This window comes from Otolemur garnettii, unplaced genomic scaffold, assembly GCF_000181295.1.
Source record: "Otolemur garnettii isolate 467f Iridium unplaced genomic scaffold, OtoGar3 scaffold00028, whole genome shotgun sequence".
Taxonomy (NCBI): Eukaryota; Metazoa; Chordata; class Mammalia; order Primates; family Galagidae; genus Otolemur; species Otolemur garnettii.
This window is the reverse complement of record NW_003852423.1, coordinates 7,094,639-7,113,749: the sequence shown is the minus strand read 5'-3', so window position 1 is coordinate 7,113,749 and position 19,111 is coordinate 7,094,639. Positions and strand designations below refer to the sequence as shown.

The 19,111-nt window shown below is 41.2% G+C and overlaps 1 protein-coding gene across 2 annotated transcripts in view; it reads left to right on the top strand.

Moving 5' to 3' along the window:
• The window catches only part of OSBPL3 (oxysterol binding protein like 3), a 179,264-nt gene that overhangs the window by 142,612 nt on the left and 17,541 nt on the right, over positions 1-19,111 (top strand). For both annotated transcript variants that reach the window (XM_003788512.3, XM_023512478.1), the window contains 3 exons: positions 2,433-2,570; positions 15,040-15,103; positions 18,578-18,656. In XM_003788512.3, coding sequence (XP_003788560.1) covers positions 2,433-2,570; positions 15,040-15,103; positions 18,578-18,656 — 281 coding nt within the window. The remainder of the gene's footprint in view (positions 1-2,432; positions 2,571-15,039; positions 15,104-18,577; positions 18,657-19,111) is intronic.

The window sequence follows — 19,111 nt, the reverse complement described above, 5'->3', positions numbered from 1 at the left end:
CATCTGATTGTCCTCACATGCCTTGCTGGAAAACATCTTCCGGGCTGTCTGCGTGTTTATTTTTGCTACCCCTGGGTGGACAGAATTTAATTTCTGGAGCTGTTTTTATCCTCCAGGGTAAATTTCCCTTGAGAATGTTTTTGTTTATTTCTGGATTTGTCCCATCAGCTCCTAGGTTTTTGGAAAATATAGTTCACAGAGGAGGTTTTCACATCAGAAAGATTCTCTTTTTTCCTCTCTCTGATTTTAATGAGTAAGTTCAAAAAACAAAACAAAACTCATCCTAGAAAAATTCACCTTCTATCTTCAGTCACAGATCCTCGGCTTTCAAAGGTGCTACCAAGTCTCCCTCTTGCTCCCCTGTCTTGTGGGGATGGGGAAGACAGACAGTCCCGGGGGTTACAACTAGGGGCAAATCAGTCCTTTTTATGACTGTGCCTGACTTTATTCTTGGAACCTGGCTGTCTGTATCTCTTTATGCCTCTTGATAAGTTACATGATGAGCAATAAGGTCATTGTATGCAATCTAGTGTCCCCATATGCAAATTCCTTCCTGGGCGTTCACTGATTGGCTAAATTGGGATAGGAATGCACCCTTGACCTCACAGACCTAACCAGGCCCACACCCTCCCCTTGATAGAGGATGCCATTCTTTCCTAAATCCTAAGCATTCTGGAGTCTTAACTCTCATTAGAAGATCCTTCCTTTGGGGATTTGAAGGGTAAGGTGGAATGTGAGGGGCCTGCTCAGAGAGATCCCACAGTCATCCTACGCAGTCTCCAGGGCCTTCGCCATCAAAGAGACTTTCTTCCTTGGTACAGATGATAGTCAGGGTAGGAGAGAAAAACAAGCTGTATTTTTAAAAACTCTTCTTGGTTACTTTTCCCCAGAGAATTTTTGCTTGTGGGGAAATAAAAGAGAGAGAGGCAAACAGCTTCGAAGGCAAGTGTTAGAAGTCAACGTTTGTGGACAGCTCTTTAAAGGAAACCATCCACCTGGAGGGTGAAACTATTCTTAAAGATGTTTCAGTCTTGCAGCAGTTTAGAGCCCCTTAGGCTATTCGGCTGATTGATTGGTATAATCGGCGCTCAGCAGAAGTTTGAGGAGAGGCTTCACGTCCCCAGCACAACCACTGAGCAGGGGCCTTTCCCTGGGATTTTGTCCACTGCACTGCAGGTCAGCGTGCTCCTGCGCAGACTGTCTCTCATGTCACCAACCCAAAAGGAGAGGCCTTTCTTTTCCTGCCCCGCACTTTCTCCCTCCCACCCCCAGCATCATAAGGTCCTCTTATCAGTTTGGTTGTATTTTAAGTTGCGAAGGCAGTTCAGGATTGAGTCAGCCTTCCATATCCGGCGTGTCACAAACATATGGGAAGCAGAGGGAGGGGCAGAGACCCAGGTTTCAAGAATAGGCAGTCACAGATGGGACTGGCTCCAGTGTGGTGCACCGATTCTCATAAAGCCACCCAGCTGCTCTAGAGCCTCCTGAGACCTGAGGTGGCAAGGTGGGACCTATTTCAGGAAACACCAGAAATTTTGCAAAAGGCTAACGAGGAAGGTCATACGTGTATGACTAGTAAATATTTATGAAAGGCACTTCTTCAATATGGGCTTGTGAAAGCCCTTCTTCAGTATAAGAAGTTTCATGAAATGTGCTGGGAAGAAGAAAGGTTGAGATTGTTACTATCCAACATTAGAGAGAAAACTTGGCTATGACTACTTAGATTTAACTTTTTAGCAAAAAAGGGGGGGGTAATTTGTCTCTTTGGTGGTGCCTTCAACAGGGAATGGATAAAAATGCTGAGAATCTCACAGTGGGGGCCATTAAGAGATTTTGTTCACATAAAACAGTCCTTCCTTTTTTTTTTTAAACATTCTTTTCTCCCTCCCAGAAAAGAATAATTTTAATGTCTTGTTTCCCAGGCTTAGGAAATGACTCTCACAGATTTTCTTCGGTCACACTGAGTTTTAGGTTTCTGTTAAGATCAAATTGCAAATAGCTCAGCTTATGATAGTCATCTCTCAATTTAGGGGCAAATATGGCTTTTTAAAAACATGCTTTCCCTCTCTTCTGCTAAAGCCTTAGTACCATATCAGGATTCTCAGATAAGGTCAGGCTTAAAGGTACTTTTCTGAGCTTTACAGTTCAAAAAACAGCATAGTCCATCCTCACAGTATCATTACGTTGATAGCATCTCCCAACTTTCAGGCATCACAATAAATGGACGGTTTAAAAATGTTTGGTTAGTTGTCTCCAGACCCAAACAAACATTATATAAACTACAATCCTAAACCTATGTTGGGTTGGTGGTGTTTAACCAAAGACAAATCTTTGACTAAAGCCGTGGAAAGAGAAAAAGGTTTTATTTCTTTGTGAAAAATAAAGTTCTCGGTGACTCAGAAATGACGTAGTTCTCTCCTTCTTGTCCTTAGGTGTATGTGGCGGCCTTTGCCATATCAGCATATGCGTCCAGCTACTTCCGAGCTGGGAGCAAACCATTCAATCCGGTCCTTGGAGAAACCTATGAATGCATTCGTGAGGACAAGGGCTTCCAGTTTTTTTCAGAACAGGTGGATATACACTCTTTTTGTTTGTTGGGAGGATTTGTTTATGCCTTTCATTAAATGTGCTTCTAAAATATTTATTTCTCACCTTTCACTGGCTTCAAAGCAACTGGGATAATTACAGTGCTTTAAACATAAAGGGAAGGATAGATTTCTTTTCCACTGAAACCTGGCCACCATCATTCTTACGTAGTACTCACTAGGCTATACGCATAGCCACTGTCCTTTTTCTTTAAAATTATTAGTGAATGGAATTTTTAAGGCATGAAGCATTTGCCTAAACTATAATTTTAGAATTTTCAAGTATACTCCCTGAGTCACTAACATTATCCTGCCAGAGCATGAATACCCCCATCAGAGTGGGTAGCACCAAATAAACATGCTATTCTTGACTATGGTGTAAGAAAAATCATTCATTCTTATATTTATTCACTCAAACCAATAAATTGTTTATAGAACCTATACCATGTACCTGGAGCTATTCCAGGTGCTAGATACTGCAGTGAGGTAGGGCTTAGGGCAGGGGTCCTCAGAGTTTTTAAACATGGGGCCAGTTCGTTGTCCCTCAAACCGTTGGAGGGCCAGGCTGCGGGCCCCAGGATGGGTCGGCTGCTAAGCAGGACAGGCAGCGGCGGCAAAAACACCCAGTAGGCCAGATAAATGTTCTAGGCTGGCTGCATGTGGCCTGCGGGCTGTAGTTTGAGGATGCCTGGCTTAGGGGGTCAGGCAAGCATCCCTGCTCTCATCTAATGCGTGGACAGACCTTCTAATTGTGTAGCCTTAGGTCCCATTAGATTCCTATCATATAAGAATTAGCGTAGAAGGATATTCAGGAGTCAGACAGCCCAGGTTCCAATCTCAGCTCTACCTCTTACTAGCTTTATAACCAGGGCAAATTCTGCTTCAGATAACTTCTCTGCGCTTTAGTTTCCTTGTTAAAGGGGAAAGATGACAATTATATGTCATCTTTCTTTGCGATAGTTAATAAGAAACTGTCTGCAGAGCACTTGGACTCCGTCTACAAAGCACTCTGAGGCATGAAGGTAAATGTTGTGGGAGTGTTGCTATCATCGCTGCCGGATGACAGCATCGTTTGTTAATAGTGGGGTGTTGGGCACACCCAAAATATCTGTCAACAAGGAATTGTTTAGCTAAAACAGAGCATGTACGTACTGAAATAAAAAATAACCCTCTCCTCTCGTTAGGGTAATAATCGAGCCCTTTCTCTTTCGGTATATCAGTCTAGGGACACAAAACATTGTTGCTTCCATGGTTCTCTCTCCTCCTGATTCTTAGGACACTGAGGAAGAGGGGCAGTGGTTGCTAAAATGCTATTTTCTTCCTGTTATCTTGCTGCCCTTTTCATCAACGGATTTGCATCATGGGGATAGGGAGAGAAACGTGGTATGGCCGAGACATTTATGAAGATGGTGCTTATCTTAACTGTAAACGACAAGCGGTGTTTTCTGGAACTCAGAGGAAAATGATATCCAGTAACGGCTGAAAGCATATTTTAAGTAGCTTGCTAGTTAGAAACCAAAACAAGAAATTAGACACTGGCTGATCGTCGGGACGAAAGGAGTTAAATCAGCAGTTAAAAGGGATAAGATGATGTGTCTGATTCAAATTCATCTGGGTTATTTAAATACCAAACCCAAAATAGAATAAGAATAAATGAAAATATAATTTGGTTTCCATGGTATTATATCCACTCTGGTGAAAAAAAAATAAAGGCCAGAAATAGCCCCAAACTACAGCAGACAATCAGGAGAAGATGAATAGCTGTAAGAAAAGAGTAGTAACGTGAGCTTGTGTAGAGCTGAGTTTCATTCCCCTGAGCCCGACCGGGCAAGGCCAAATTCAGGAGAGTTCCTGGGCACATGTGCACAGAGACGGGAAGAGGGTTACATAACTTAGCTTTAGTTCCATGGAGTAGATCCCAAGGAAAAGAGCAAGAAAAGAGATCTGGTTATTGTTCTTAGCATAAGATGAACAGGGTGAAGATTTATAGACCTGCCTGCTTCCCATCCTAACTTCACATTTCACTCCGTGTGGCTTTGTATAAGCTACTTACTTGACTTTCTGAGCCTCAGTTGTTTCTTCATCTGTAAAAGAGGAATGATGGTAGCACTTGGCTCACGGGTTGTAGTTAGGCTTAAACCAAATAACACACTGATGTAAAAGTTCAGGAAGTGGCTATTGCTTTTATATTCAGAGGGAAGTTCTAAAATACCTTTTAATATACAGTGTTAAGAATAGGGAGAGGTGAGCTTCAGGAATGACTAGATCAAAGAAAACGAGAAAGGTATATATATCCTTTATTATACATGCTTTAATTTATTACAATAAAATATGCTATACCTATTCTACTAGTACAAGTGGTTTGAAGGGGACATGATGTTGCTGGTGAATCTCTGACAAAAGGCCGGCCATCAGGCAGCCGGAAGTTCTCATGGCTGGCTTCCCCATGGTAATACCATTAATCCTGATCACGATGGTGCTGCATCATCTAATACTAGTTTAGCCTGATGACCTCAGGGAGCTGGTTATCTTAATATACCCAAGAATGGATGAGTCTCAGGGATAGAGTCACACTAATTAGGCTTACAAGAGACCGATGTATAAACCAGAATGCATTTATTGTGAAAAATCCACTTACCACGGGGACCAGAAAGCTTTGGTCATTGTGACCAGGTATGATTTTCCAACTGACAGATGGCTTAGGAAACCAAATTATAATCATAGATGAGTGTACAATGTGAAGAAGATGTGGCTATGTGATTCAGTACGGCAGGCTGCCCTCTACCCTAGGAGTAGGAGTGGTTTGAAGCCAGGGCCTTCTTTTTCCTGGTCAGCAGGAGACACAGCAGTGTAGCTCCCACCATCCCCTTCTCACACTCTTGTTTATGCTGACCAGCTCCCTCACTGTACACAATGAGAATGCCAGAGCGTTTCTTCTGTTTCATGCTGGTACCTGCCGGTATGGTTCGTTCTGCTTCTGGCCCAGGAGACGGTCTTCCTTTATGGAGACAGCATGACTCTACCCTCGCCCATCGCGTGGAGGTGATAAACTTAGGCTTTTAGGATTTGGAAGTTTCTGTGCTTTCTTACATGTCTCTATAATGAGTACAGGTTTCTAAATAAGATGATAAACTGGGCGAGGCCCCCAAATTAATATTCTTGGGTAGAATTTTATTCTAAGGAGGACATTGATGAAAATGCTATCTCTAAACTAAAAAAACCAGAGAGAAATAACTGGGCCTTTCTCCTGAGTTTTCTAGACAACAAAGCCTGAGATTTGAAAGGTGGTGACTCTTTCCTCCCAGCCCTTGGATTTTGTTTGTGCTTTGGTGGGTGTGTGGATATTCCAGGTGCGGAGTGTCCAGGGATGTAGAAGTAACTGCCGCTCAGAGAGTCCAATCACATCGAAGCCTCTCTGTGCTGGTTCTCATCCGAGAGGACCCAACACACGGTACCGAAATGACTCATGCAGTCACCAAACGGAGAAAGCATCTCTTGCTCAAATTTTCCTTACAACAGTTAAGTATTAGGTTTGTAGAGTGCTCTATGCTTTCAAATGTGTACATGATCCAATCCCCAGAATAGCCCTGTGCAGCACGTGAGGCAAGGACCAGTTATGAGCAAGGAAACCGAGGGCTAGGGCAGTGTTTTTCAAGCCTTTTATCCCAAGACACACTTGAACCTGTAATTAAACTTCCGCAGCACGCTTAAATTACGTTGATCAAAAAAAAGAGTAAAAGAAAGAATATACTTACTGTGCTTTGAACTTCTTTTGAAAATAATTTAATTAATGATCTTTAAACATTTTCATGGCACACTTAAGATCCTCTCACGGCACACTGATGTGCCACGCGCAGGGGTTGAAAATTACCAACCTAGAGGCTCAGCACTTCCCAATGCCTCTCAGCTAAGGCTAGAACCAGACCCTCCACTTCCTTTTAGTCTACAAAATAGCCTTTTTGTAGACTATGCTGTCGATGAGATTTTACATGGCATTGTCTAAACCGGGGTGAGGAACCTGCAGCCCTCAGGCCACATGTGGCCTTCTAGGTCCTTAAGTGCTGCCTTTGGACTGAATCCAAATTTTACAGAACAAATCCTTTTATTTTCATTAATATAGTTTTGTTCATCTTTTATGTTTTTATTTTATTTTTAAAATACCAAAGAATAGGGCCTGTGGCTCAGTGAGTAGGGCACCTACCCCATATACCGAGGGTGGAGGGTTTGAACCCAACCCTGGCCAAACTGCAACAAAAAAATAGCTGGGCATTGTGGCAGCGGCTGTCGTCCCAGCTACGTGGGAGGCTGAGGCAAGAGAATCACCTAAGCCCAAGAGCTGGAGGTTGCTGTGAGCTGTGATGCCAAGGCACAGTCCTGAGGGTGATAAAATACCAAAGAATAAATTAAGTTTCAAGGAAATAGACCTTCCTGATTGACCAGCACAGTTAGAGTATTAGTAAGCCATAAGGACTAAATTGACAGCTGCTACATTCATGATTTAGTTCTAAGTTCCCCCACCTGACTGGTTCCACTACTGCACTCATTGGTGAGAGTTTGTGGAGGTCGAGTATGCCAGTCTGTTATCCACATTTGACGGCAGGGCACTGTGTTACTGTCTGAAGTGGAATCTGTAAATAGTTGCACAGCTCCACAGCATTTTCAAATTGTCTGCTTAATTAACCATTGCATACCAATGGGGGAGGGAGGGACCCCTTTGTTTCTGTATGTTCCTGACCCCCCCCCCCATTGGTGTGACTAACAGCCCATCGTGTCAAAGAAGGCCAAGAGAACACTGGATGAAGAAAACAGATTTTTTAAGGAGGATTAGGAATTGTCATAGTGTCTTTTTTCTGCAGAAGACAAAATGATTTGTCTGCTTTGTGATACAAATGCAATACCAACATGAAAGAAATTCAGGGCTCATCAGCCTTGTGACCCTCATCAGGAACTCATATTTTAAATTCAAGAAAGGGGCTTGAGAAGTTTTGCAGGAATTAAAAGATGAAAAGCAATAGCAAATATAATTCTTTCAAGCAGCAGTAAGACCCGGAAATAAGGCCACTGCAGCAACTTATAAAGTAGCTTATATACTCGGGATTAGAAGGGAAGCCATCCAGTGATGCAGAAATTGTGAAAGAATGCACTGCCGAAGTCGTCAGATGCTTAGACTCCAGCTATATTTCAAAGCTCACACAATTGCCTCTTTCAAGGAGAGCCATAACTGATCAGCAGTATGAATTAGCCTTCAACTTAACAGAACTTCGTGCAATACTCCAAAAGGGAAATATTTATCATTCAATCACATTGGATAATCAACTGATAGTCCTGACTGAGCACAGGTTTCGTACTCCATCTGGGTCATAACAGAAGATTTTCTTTGCTATGAAGAGTTACTCTGGGCACTCTTATGGAAAGAACACAGAGAATAGATATCTTCAACAACTTTCAAGATAAATGTTGTGAAGTTAGACTGAATTCGGTAAATTTAGTGAGTGTATGTGCAGACAGTGAACCTTCTGTGACCGGAAAACATGAAGGGTTTTTGCACAGATTTCAAAAATGTAGTGAGAGATCCAGATGCTCTCGGTTCTTTTCATTGCATCTTGCATCAGCAAAATATTTATGCAAAAGCCAGTATGTTAAGTGACACTTTGCAACAAGTTACAAGTATTAAAAACTATATGCATGCAAATGCAACACACATTGGGTTCATAACGTGATAAAGTTGGAGGATGAGGCATTCAGTGTGGATTTGCCGCCATCATGGTGAAGTATGTTGGCTATGGCAGGGACAGGCGTTAGCCAATATTTTATCTTTGCAAGAACAGATAGTTAAATTTTATGAAGAACAGAATCAGCAATGGGAATTATTGAAAGAAAATTTCTATAGGAAGGCAGCATTTCTATGTGATATCATATAGAATCAAAACGACTTGAATATTTCTTTGCAAGGCAAAACTAAGTCTATATATGATATGTAGCAAAAATCCAAACATTTCAAAAAAGCTATCTTTTTTTTCAAGACATTTCTTCAAAAGGAAATTGGAAATGAACATTTTTCCCAGTTAGTAAAGGTCATTGATGAGCAGGGTGATTACATGTATATGAAAATCACTTGAAGATTATATGGCTGTCGTAGACCTATTAATGGGAGAATCTGGTGAAAGGGTCACTGACTGAGAGTCACATCACACTCAAGTTAGCATTTGTGCTTCACCTTGTTGATATCACCAAGGTACCTGAAGAACTATAGATGGAATCGATTGAGCTTCAGTACTGTTTTATGCTAAAAAAGATCCATTCGTAATATGGGGAAATACAGAACACCCGTGCTTTAGGCAGTATGCCTGGAAAATGCTTTCTTGCTTTTCAACCACTTATTGCTGTGAATCCACATTCTCCTGCCTCACCCAAAGCTAGACGCACTTAATCGTGAACTTCCATGCCGCAACCAGACATTCAAATGCTGTGCAACAGAAGCAGACACAAGAAAGTCACTGAAAGGTTAGTTAACTTCAAAATGAACAAATAGTTTTCATTTTTTGAAATTATTAAATACACAGTGGTTAGATTTTTATACATCATGTACATTTTTAAGTATATTTCACTGAATTTCTGGACCCCAGCTTTATTTGATTCCAGCTAAATTGATGTAGCCTTCCAATGTGGAAAGGTTTCCTACCCTGATTTAAACCTTTCGTCCTCCAAACTCACGTAGGCTTTTGTTCTCAGTTCCCATTGCAGGCTGGGGTGTGGCTCTGGGGAGTTTACCCCATGGTGGGGGTGGGGGTGATCCAATCATAAACATTCCTGTCCTATGTTCTAACCCTCCCTGTGCTCCACCTGCTCAGAGCTTTCCTTTGTGCCAAGAAATCTGCTGCAGCCTTGGCTTTCTGCATAAGCCCAGAAAATGGGGAATTCAGAAAGAAAGGACTTTCTTTCCTTCCTGGTCAGGGACGGAGTATCCTGCCGGCAGCTTATTCCTTACGTCCCTCTGCTGCTGCCGGCCGAGCTAGCATGCTAGTCTTGAGCTTTATCAAGGGAATGGTTGGATCAGAAAACTCATTTCATCATTTTTCGTACCTTTGGGAAAGGTTTAGTATCCAAAGGAAATTGATGAAGCTATAACCTAAAGTAGCTTTTCCTAATGACATGAAACCTCAGTTGTTTGTATCCTTGTTCAAGTGATTTTAACCATCTACCCACCCAGCTATCATCCTGTGGAGAGTTTGTGTCAGACAAGCAGAATGCAGCCTTTAAAGGTTACTAAAATGTAAAAGATTCAAAGTCTCTTTTTCTCTGTTCTATGGGCTCAGCCCCTCTCCCTTTTCTATTGCTCATTTGGAAGACCCTGAACGTACATTCTTGGACAGACATAAATACCACACCCACCCCTTCTCTCCATGCACACTCGTCCCACCTCTCGGAATAATTCTATTAATAGGCAGAGTTATTTACCACTGAGTCAAGTGGTATCTTATTTAAAGACACTATCTGAGGGGAAATTCAAGCTGTTGAAATAAAACTAGCAAAAAGTTAAATATGAGACAACTCTACTAGTGGTTTGCCGTCTTCTATGTTTCCAGATCAAGTCATCACTTAATGTGTTTTTGTTTTAGTTTTTTGCAAGAAACCATGTGTTCCTGAAATAAGTCATTCACTCGAACATAATGGAAGAGAAAATAATTGGCAAGTGCATTCTCCCAAAAGCCAGGCCAGTATCCTTGGCATCATCCTTAGTGGCTCATTCTCTTAAAATCCACCTCCTATTTATCAGCAAATCTTGGGGTCTTCCCCCAGAAACCTTCCTTCTGAAGCCTGCCATTTTCACTGTCTCCCCCACTGGTTCTGGCCACCTAGCCCAAGACACCTCAATCAATGACTGGCATTAATTGCAATCAACTCATTCACTGGTCTCTTATTTCTATAGCCAATTAATTCATCCAGCAGCCAGAGTGATTGTTTTAAACAAAAACAACATCTGCTCTAACAACTTCTCAAGTCACTTGGAATAAAATCCAAAGTCTTGGCCATGGCATACAAAACCCTCCAAGGCCTGTACCCACACATACCACACTTCTCCCACTTCCCCTGCCCCTCATTCAGCTTCAGCCACCCTGGTCTTGCTCCTCCTGCTGTTTTTTTGTTTGTTTGTTTGTTTGTCTGTTTGTTTGGGGACACAGAGTCTCACTCTGTCACCCTGAGTAAAGTGCTCTGGTGTCATAGCTCACAGCAACCTTAAACTCCTGGGCTCAAGTGATCCTCTTGCCTCAGCTTCCCAAGTACCTGGGATTACAGGTGCCCACCCCAGCCCCCTGCTAGTTTTTCTGCTTTTAGTAAAGATGGGGTTTCACTCTTGCTCAGGCAGTGCGCCTACCTCGATGTCCCAGAGTGCTAGGATTACAGGTGTGAGCCACTGCACCCAGTCACTTCTCTAGATTCTTATGTAGCATTTTCCACCCCTAGACTTCACTGTGTCCTCTGCCTGGGATGGACTTCTCCCAGAGATCTCTGTGGTTAACTTCCACGTTTCTCTGAATCACAGAAGTTTCCATAATCCAGGAGTTCTGCCCCTACCCCCCATCTGAATAGCACTCTTACCCACTGCCCCACCCCGACTTGCTTTATTTTCCTTAACACACATCCCTACTGACGAATTATGTGCTTATTTGTGTGTTGTCTGTCTCTCCCACTCCTGCACTAAAACACAAACTCCTTCTGGGCCTGGGCTTTTGTTATCATTGTATCCCCAGTGATGAGGATGGTGCCTCACACATCAGAGGCTATTAGGAAGTGATGAATGAGTTGGGGAAAATGGCCACTTGGTCCCCTCCCTGATCTGTGCTCTCTTTCCCATAAGGAATGGGACACTAGGTAGTTACATCTCTGGGCAGTAGCAGGGTTGAAGTGGGGTATTTCATAAGGGATGTTTTTCTAAGTCTAAAAAATAAAAGCTTTCAAAATAGGCAAATATTGAAATATGTCCCTTTTCCCTCTGTTTCTCCTTTACCCTCTTATACATATAAAGTTCATCCAAAACATAAATCAAAGATGACTAGGTCCGGATAGAGAAAGGCCTCAGATTGCCAAATGAATTGTAAATTACACAAATTCCTTTTTTTAAATTTCAAAGTATTAAGGGGTACAAATGTTTTTCATCGCAAGGATTGCTTTTGTTACACTTGCTGTAAGCGTACCCATCACCCAAATAATGTTCATCGTACCTACCAGATAGGATTTTCCCCTTCCCCTCCTCCCAAAGTTTATGAATTCTTAATGGCCAGGGGAACTGTATTGGGGCTTATAGAAAGATACGTATTCTATCATATAAATATTTCCAATAATTTTTTGAGTGCTTGGGTATCCTTACCTATCAGGAATTGTTCTTTTTTGACTAGAGAGGACGTGATGGAGAAGGATGCTAACCGGTCAGTCTAAACTAGATTTTTCCAACAGCCTAACAGGCAGCATCCACACCAGGGCTGGATTAGTTCAAATGGCCACTGTCCTTTTTTTGCCTAATTTAGGATGTAAAGAGAATAGAGACTAAACCAGATCCCACACTGACACAGACAAGTCAGATTGTGTTTATTATTCTCTAGGAGATTTTAGAAAGATTGCCATCGACTAAGATAAATGGTTAACCCTGAATTATCTCTTTCCATGGGGATTCAAGTTAATCAAAGCCTCAGTGTAATCTTTTCAAATTGGCCAGCACCCTTTTCCACCTTCGATGCCAAGATTGGAAGAAGATGCTGAAAGCAGCTGTTACAACAGAATCAGAGCATTTTGAAGCCAAGAGGGATTCTCAAGCCTCATTTTATAAAGAAACAGATGAGACTCAGCTTGGAAAGGTCAGATCCAAAAGAGGACTCTTTCTCTAAATGTCCATGAGAGGGTACCTCACTGATGTGGCATGGCTTTGGGAGAAATGAGTCCAGGTCTGAGACTAGCCATAGGAAACATTCAGCAAAGAACTGGATCTGGAATCAAAGGAGCTGAGGATAAAGTGCTTCCTTAGTCACTCACTGTCAGGGTAGTGTCGGGCAAGCTCTTTGCTATACAGTACCCCTGTTTCTATATTTATAAAAGGAGGCTGATAAAGACACAAAGCGATAGAAGAATTTAATGACATTAAAATCCAAAATTTAATCTCTGCCTAATCCACATCAGCATATGATCCTGGACACTTTACGAGTTACCGTTTTTCAGTAACTGGCCAAGTCAGTGGTATAAGCTTTATGTCACAGATGAGACAACTGGATGGAGAGGATGGAGAAATGTGCTCAAGGTCATCCAGCCAGCAGATGGCATTGCACTTAGGTCCCAGCTGTGTAGGACAATGAAAAGCTCTCCCTGGTTCCCTGACACTAGCACAGCTCGTGCCAGACGCCCCAGAAATGCTTCATGAATACTCACCATGAGAAAATACATTAAAGAAAAATAAGCCATCCATCCATGTAAGTTTCCCCAGAAACCTCTGGAGACCCCTTTCCCCAGAAACCTCTGGAGACCCCTTACAGCAGTATGGACTAAATACGCCATTCTCAAAGGCGGGTGTAAGCCATAAAGAAATGAGCAAAATAATTTTATTTGAATGTTGAAATCTATTCATTCAGACAACATCTGTGGAACTTCTCTAAAGGTACTCTCCTGAACATTGATTCGTAATCTAACACAATATGTCGTAGTTTTTAAAAAATCAAAGTTGGGTTTTTATGGAATGTGTGTATTCGTTACAACTTCTCTTACAATTCTGTAGACAGTAATTTATGCCTGTTTTATGGGGTTTTAAATTATTACAGAAGAAATGTGCGGTTCTCATATACTATATTTGGCTTTGATGTTTACATTTAGCCACACCTATACAGATGTCAAATTCTCCATCAAGGCTATAATGCCGCCCTCACCCATTACTACATTGTTTCTGGAGGATGAACATAATCTACTTTATTATAATCCACTTTAAAGTCTGTCTGCATTGTGGGGGGGGGGGGAGCATTCCATAGCTCCTCTCCCATCAACAGGTGTGGAGCTTGTCTTGCCCTGATTTAGTTTATTGTGGGTATTCATCTCCAACAGTCCTCAGCATTCTTGATAAGATGTGTTTGAATGGGCAGTGCCTGTGGCCCAGTGAGTAGGGCGTAGGCCCCATATACCAAGGGTGGAGGGTTTGAACCCAATCCTGGCCAAACTGCAACAAAAAAATAGCTGGGCATTGTGGCAGCGCCTATAATCCCAGCTACTTGGGAGGCTGAGGCAAGAGAATCACCTAAGCCCAAGAGCTGGAGGTTGCTATAAGCTGTGATGCCAAGGTACTGTATTCAGGGTGACAAAGTGAGACTCTGTCTCTAAAAAAAAAAAAAAAAAAAGATGTGTTTGAAAACAGAGGGCAGCTACTTAAAAAGAAATTCTTTTTTAAAGCTTGAAAATCACTGGGGCTAATGGAAACTGCTGAGTTAGTTGACTTCTTCCCTGTCAGTTGTTTGGGGACTGCTCCTTCACCTTTCTGGTTGCAGTCTCCTTGTTTATAATATGAAGCCTTTGAGCGTGATACTCTAAAAGTACAGCATCGCTGCAAAGAACCAGTTAAATCAGAGAAATTTCTGGAAGCACCCCTGGCAGCATTACTCTGGCTTCAGTGGTGCTGATTTATAATCACAGCACATACCCACCACCTCTCACTGCTGCGTGTTACTGAGATAATGAGGAAATAGACCTGAGGAGCTGTTTTCTTTTGAGCTTTTTCCTTACTGAATAAAACAAGTAATGACCCTTACCAAAAAGTAGGCTCCTCTATTCTGGAATGTATTTATTTACTCATGATATATTTTATCTTGACAAAAAATAATTCTTTTTTTAGCAGTTGACTAATGTTTCCTCAACAATTATGTATTCTACTGTTTTATAGAAACATTGTTATTTAGAAAATTATGTCGCATTAGTCTTCTTATAGGTGATTTGAAAAGCTGGTGGACTTTGTGATGCAGAGTTTTCAACAGTTAAATCCACTGAGCCCAAAAAAACGGGTTTTTGTGTTGCTTAGAAGTAGCATGTTAAAACACTTGCTATTTGACATCTTAATAAAAACATTTGGAGGTACTTTCAGAACAACTAAGAGAGACTTTTATGTCAGATCATATGGTTTATGTATAGACAGTCCTTGAAAGTCTTTCAAAATGGGTCTCTGTCTCAGTCTTACCCCCTGGCCACCTGGCCGACCTCCCCAGGAGGCTCCTGGAGGCTTCCATTCACCCACTTTCTTCTAACTCATGACAAACCTAGGAAGTCGGAGCTGACTGTATCAGGAGCGCCCTCTTGAGGACAGACTGGTGGAAGGAAACGAAAGAAGTTTGTCTTTAGTTAAAACATTTCAGGGCAGGGGTGAAGGCATGGATTTCATGAGACACAAAAGTTCATTCACTTTTTATTTTTTGTCATTTGTTTTCATCAGGTCAGTCACCACCCACCTATATCTGCGTGTCATGCTGAGTCTAGAAATTTTGTTTTCTGGCAAGGTACTGTATCAACTAATATATTTGACCTCCATCATTTTGTATGATATAGATTTATTTTATTCAAGTATTGCTATAACTCCTGGTTAATATCAAAAGTGATCCTTGGGCCTGGGCCTGCTGAGAAGGATCCACACCACTTGCTCTCCCCTCTCATCTCTGAACAGTAATTAGAATTTGTCAATTTCAATGAATGTTAAGTATTTAATTTTAATTTATTATTAATTAATATTAAATATTCAGGGAATCGTTTCGGTTTTATCTTTAAAAAAAATTCCCAATCTTTTTCTGAGCTACCACCACTTATTCCTGTGGATTTTTCTCTGTCTTATTTCATAAGTACTTGAAATGTCTCACCTATTTCAAGAGATGCTAAATATTTACAGTTGTTTATCACAGTATAGACAGCAGAGGATTTTTTTGCTTTTGAAAATTTAAATTTTATTCTGGGATCACATTTTATATCATTGTTTTTTTCATGTGTGAGGTGGTTCTTAAAATTTTGTTCAGTTTATATTTTGAATTGGAGGGTAAGTGGGTGAGTTTTTCTCAAGAATAAATAAGGCTGCATATATTTCCTAGATTTGTTAACTAATTTTGTTAACATCTTCATTTATTCCAAAAGTCAGAAGGTACTATAGAAAGAAAAAAGGAGCATCATGAGTTTTCAAGCAGTGAACACAGATCAATTTTTAAAACATTTTTCTCAGCCAGGCTTAGTGACTCACTCCTGTAATCCTAGCACTCAGGTAGGATGAGGTGAGAGGATCCCTTATGCTTAGGGGTTTGAGACCAGCCTGAGCAAAGTGAGACCCCATCTCTACTAAAAATAGAAAGCTTAGCTGGGCATTGTGAAGGGCTCTTGTAGTCCCAGTTACCAGGAGGCTGAGGCAGGAGGATTATTTGACCCAGAAGTTGGTTGCTATCAGGTAGGCTGATGTCATGACATGCTAGCCTGGGCAACAAAGTGAGACACTGTCTCAAAAAAATCAACAACAACAAAAAAACATTTTTCTCTGTTGACAGTGATATCACACATGGCCTTTAAACACACACATACACACCTCTAAAATTGTAAAAGTACAAGAGTATACTGTAATACTCTCCCCCTCCCTCTTTCCGGTCACCCAGTTCCTCTCTCAATCAATATTACCAGTTTAAAGTTACAAATATCATGAATTTTTTCTTCGTCTTTGCCATTAAGTTTAAAATTAAAGCTTGATTTTAAACTGTTCTAACTTTTACCATAACCCTCTGGAAATACTTTTTATAATGTCCCTGACTTCTTATTTGCTAAATCTCATGGACGCTATAAGCATCTATTTTTTGTTTTTTTAAAGTTATGTATTTTTAATTGGAGGGGGTCTTCTCCAAGTGGTTCCTGTGTTTTCCCTACCTTCCACGGCTCCCTTCTCAGCTCCTTCCTCATCAGCCTTTTCCTGGCTTTCCCCACCTATTTCCATAGGCCCATGATTTACAGAGCTTGCTTTTTGACCAAGCTGACATTTCTCTGCCATTTAATTATGTTTCTTAAATCATTTACATGTATTGTGATTAGGGATGTAGTCAGGTTTAAATCTGCCCTCTTGTTATCGGTTTCTGTTTGTCACATTTGTCCTTTGTTATCCTTTTCCTCTTTCTGCTTTCTTTAGATTAATTAAGCACTTTCTGTGATTCTAGTTTATCTCCTATGTTGGTTTATTAGCTATAACTCTGGGTTTTGTTTCTTAGCTGTTCCTTCAGAATTTATATTATATATCTTTAACCTATTACCATCTATCATCAAGTAGTATTATGGCACTTCATGTATAGTATAAGAAACTTACAAAAGAGGCTGGGTGCAGTGGCTCCTACCTGTAATCCTAGCACTTTGGGAAGCCAAGATCAATGGATTGTTTGAACTCAGACGTTAGAGACCAGCCTGAGCTAGAGCGAGACCCTGTCTCTAAAAATAGCTGGGCGTTGTGGCAGGCACCTGTCGTCTATGATGACAGGGCACTCTACTGAGGGCAACATAGTGAGACTCTGTCTCAAAAAAAAAAAAAAAGAAGAAGAAGAAGAAGAAACTTAGAAAAGTATACTTCCATTTCCTCCCTCCCAATCTTCGTGCTCTTTTTGACATACATTTTACTTAGGTATGTTATAAGCGCTACATTTTTTTTTTTTACCTTAAACAAGTTATCTTTTTTCTTTTGGTAACAATTTTATGGGGCTATAATTTATATACCATGCAATTCATGCATATAAAGTATACAATTAAGTATTTTTAAAATTATATTCACAGAGTTGTGCAATCAGCAGCATGGTTAATTTTAGAATGTTTTTTTCACTTCAAAAAGAAACCACTTTAGCAAATACCTGCTTCCCCATTTCCCTCAACATCCGTTAGCCTTAGGCAATTACTATATGCCTCCATAAATTTACTTGTTTGGGGCATTTTACACAAATAGGATCATATAATATGTGGCCCAGGTGCTCCCTGGTTCCAGCCCCTCCCCACCCCCCACACACAGCCCTGCCCCCGACGGCCTCCTTGCTTCCAAAGGTGTATATGTCCTCATTGCAGCAGCCAGACCAGAGACCCACTCTACTGCTTATTGATTCCCTGTCTCCTCTGTTGGTATCCCCATTCTTGCAAGTTAGAAAAATTGACGTTACTCATAAATTCTGTATCTCATTTGTCACCTGGTTCTGTTTATTTCTACTCCGTTAATATTTTGGGGATCAAAATATTGATCCACTGTGTCCTGTGTTTTGGCTCACTTCCTCCCTGTTTATCCCCTGGGCAATAGCTTCTTGACTGGCCAGATCTTATCTCTCCCTCCCCTGTCCCATTCTCCCCGTTGCTTCCAACTGCAAGGTCTGTGTCTAAGCACATCACTTCCCTGTCTGTTTTTACCTGGTGCACACAAACCAGACTTCTCAACCAGGCTTGTAAAGCCCTGTTTTTTGTTCTCAATCTGACTTTCTATTCTTTCTTCAAGCCAATTTCAAACCTACAGGATAGAACCACACTATGTTCTCTTACACCTCTGTTCCCTTGTATGAGCTATTTCTTTTGCCTTGAATTGTTTTTTCTCTTCCTAGTAAACTCCTGCATATCCTTCAAAGTCCTGTTTAAATGGCCCCTTCTGACAAGCCTCCCCTGATGCCATCCCTAAGCACGTTCATTCCTTCTCTCTTGTCCATTTCACCTCGTAGTTTAAGATAACTCACAGGCACTCAGTTAAAGTTGGCATCCCTGTGTGTGGTTACTACTTTCATGCTGCTAACATGAGGCAAGGACTTTATCATACGATTTATATTCCCTGATTCTGTTCTGTACCTGGTTGGTACTTACGTTTTATGAAATGTTATGCTATACAATGATTGATTGGCTTATGAAGAGGTTGATGATTGATCATTTATTTAGCCCAAGAATGGTTTGATCTACCTGTCTCTCTGGCTAACTGTGTAATATTTGATGTTTCATTTCAGATGTAAGATGGAAAAACAAATTCTGGGGCAAATCCATGGAAATTGTCCCAATTGGCACAGCACATGTGACTCTGCCAGCGTAAGCCCTTCTTCTGTAGTTAGGAAATGTATAGAATTTAGGGCCAGGATTTCTCTGGGGGACCACCATCCTCCCCGTGGCATTGAGTGTATGTTTTTTCTTTTAATCTGTTTGGCAGTAGGCTTAAACGTTCCTCATTTTGACAATCTCACTTTTTTTTTTTTTTTTTTGCAGTTTTTGGCCGGGGCTGGGTTTGAACCCACCACCTCCGGTATATAGGGCCAGCACCCTACTCCTTGAGCCACAGGTGCCACCCCACTCTCACATTTTTCCCCTTCAGATGGAAATGTCTCCTAGATATCAAAGTTCCCTGAATAAAAGCTTTTTAAAAACTCATTTCTACTTCCTAACAAGACTAGGAATGGAGGTTTTTCTTTAATATTGTTGTCCCAGCCTGCTGTCAGAATTCCTTTCAAGAAAGATATGGCTTTGATCAGATAAGGAGGATTGAAGCT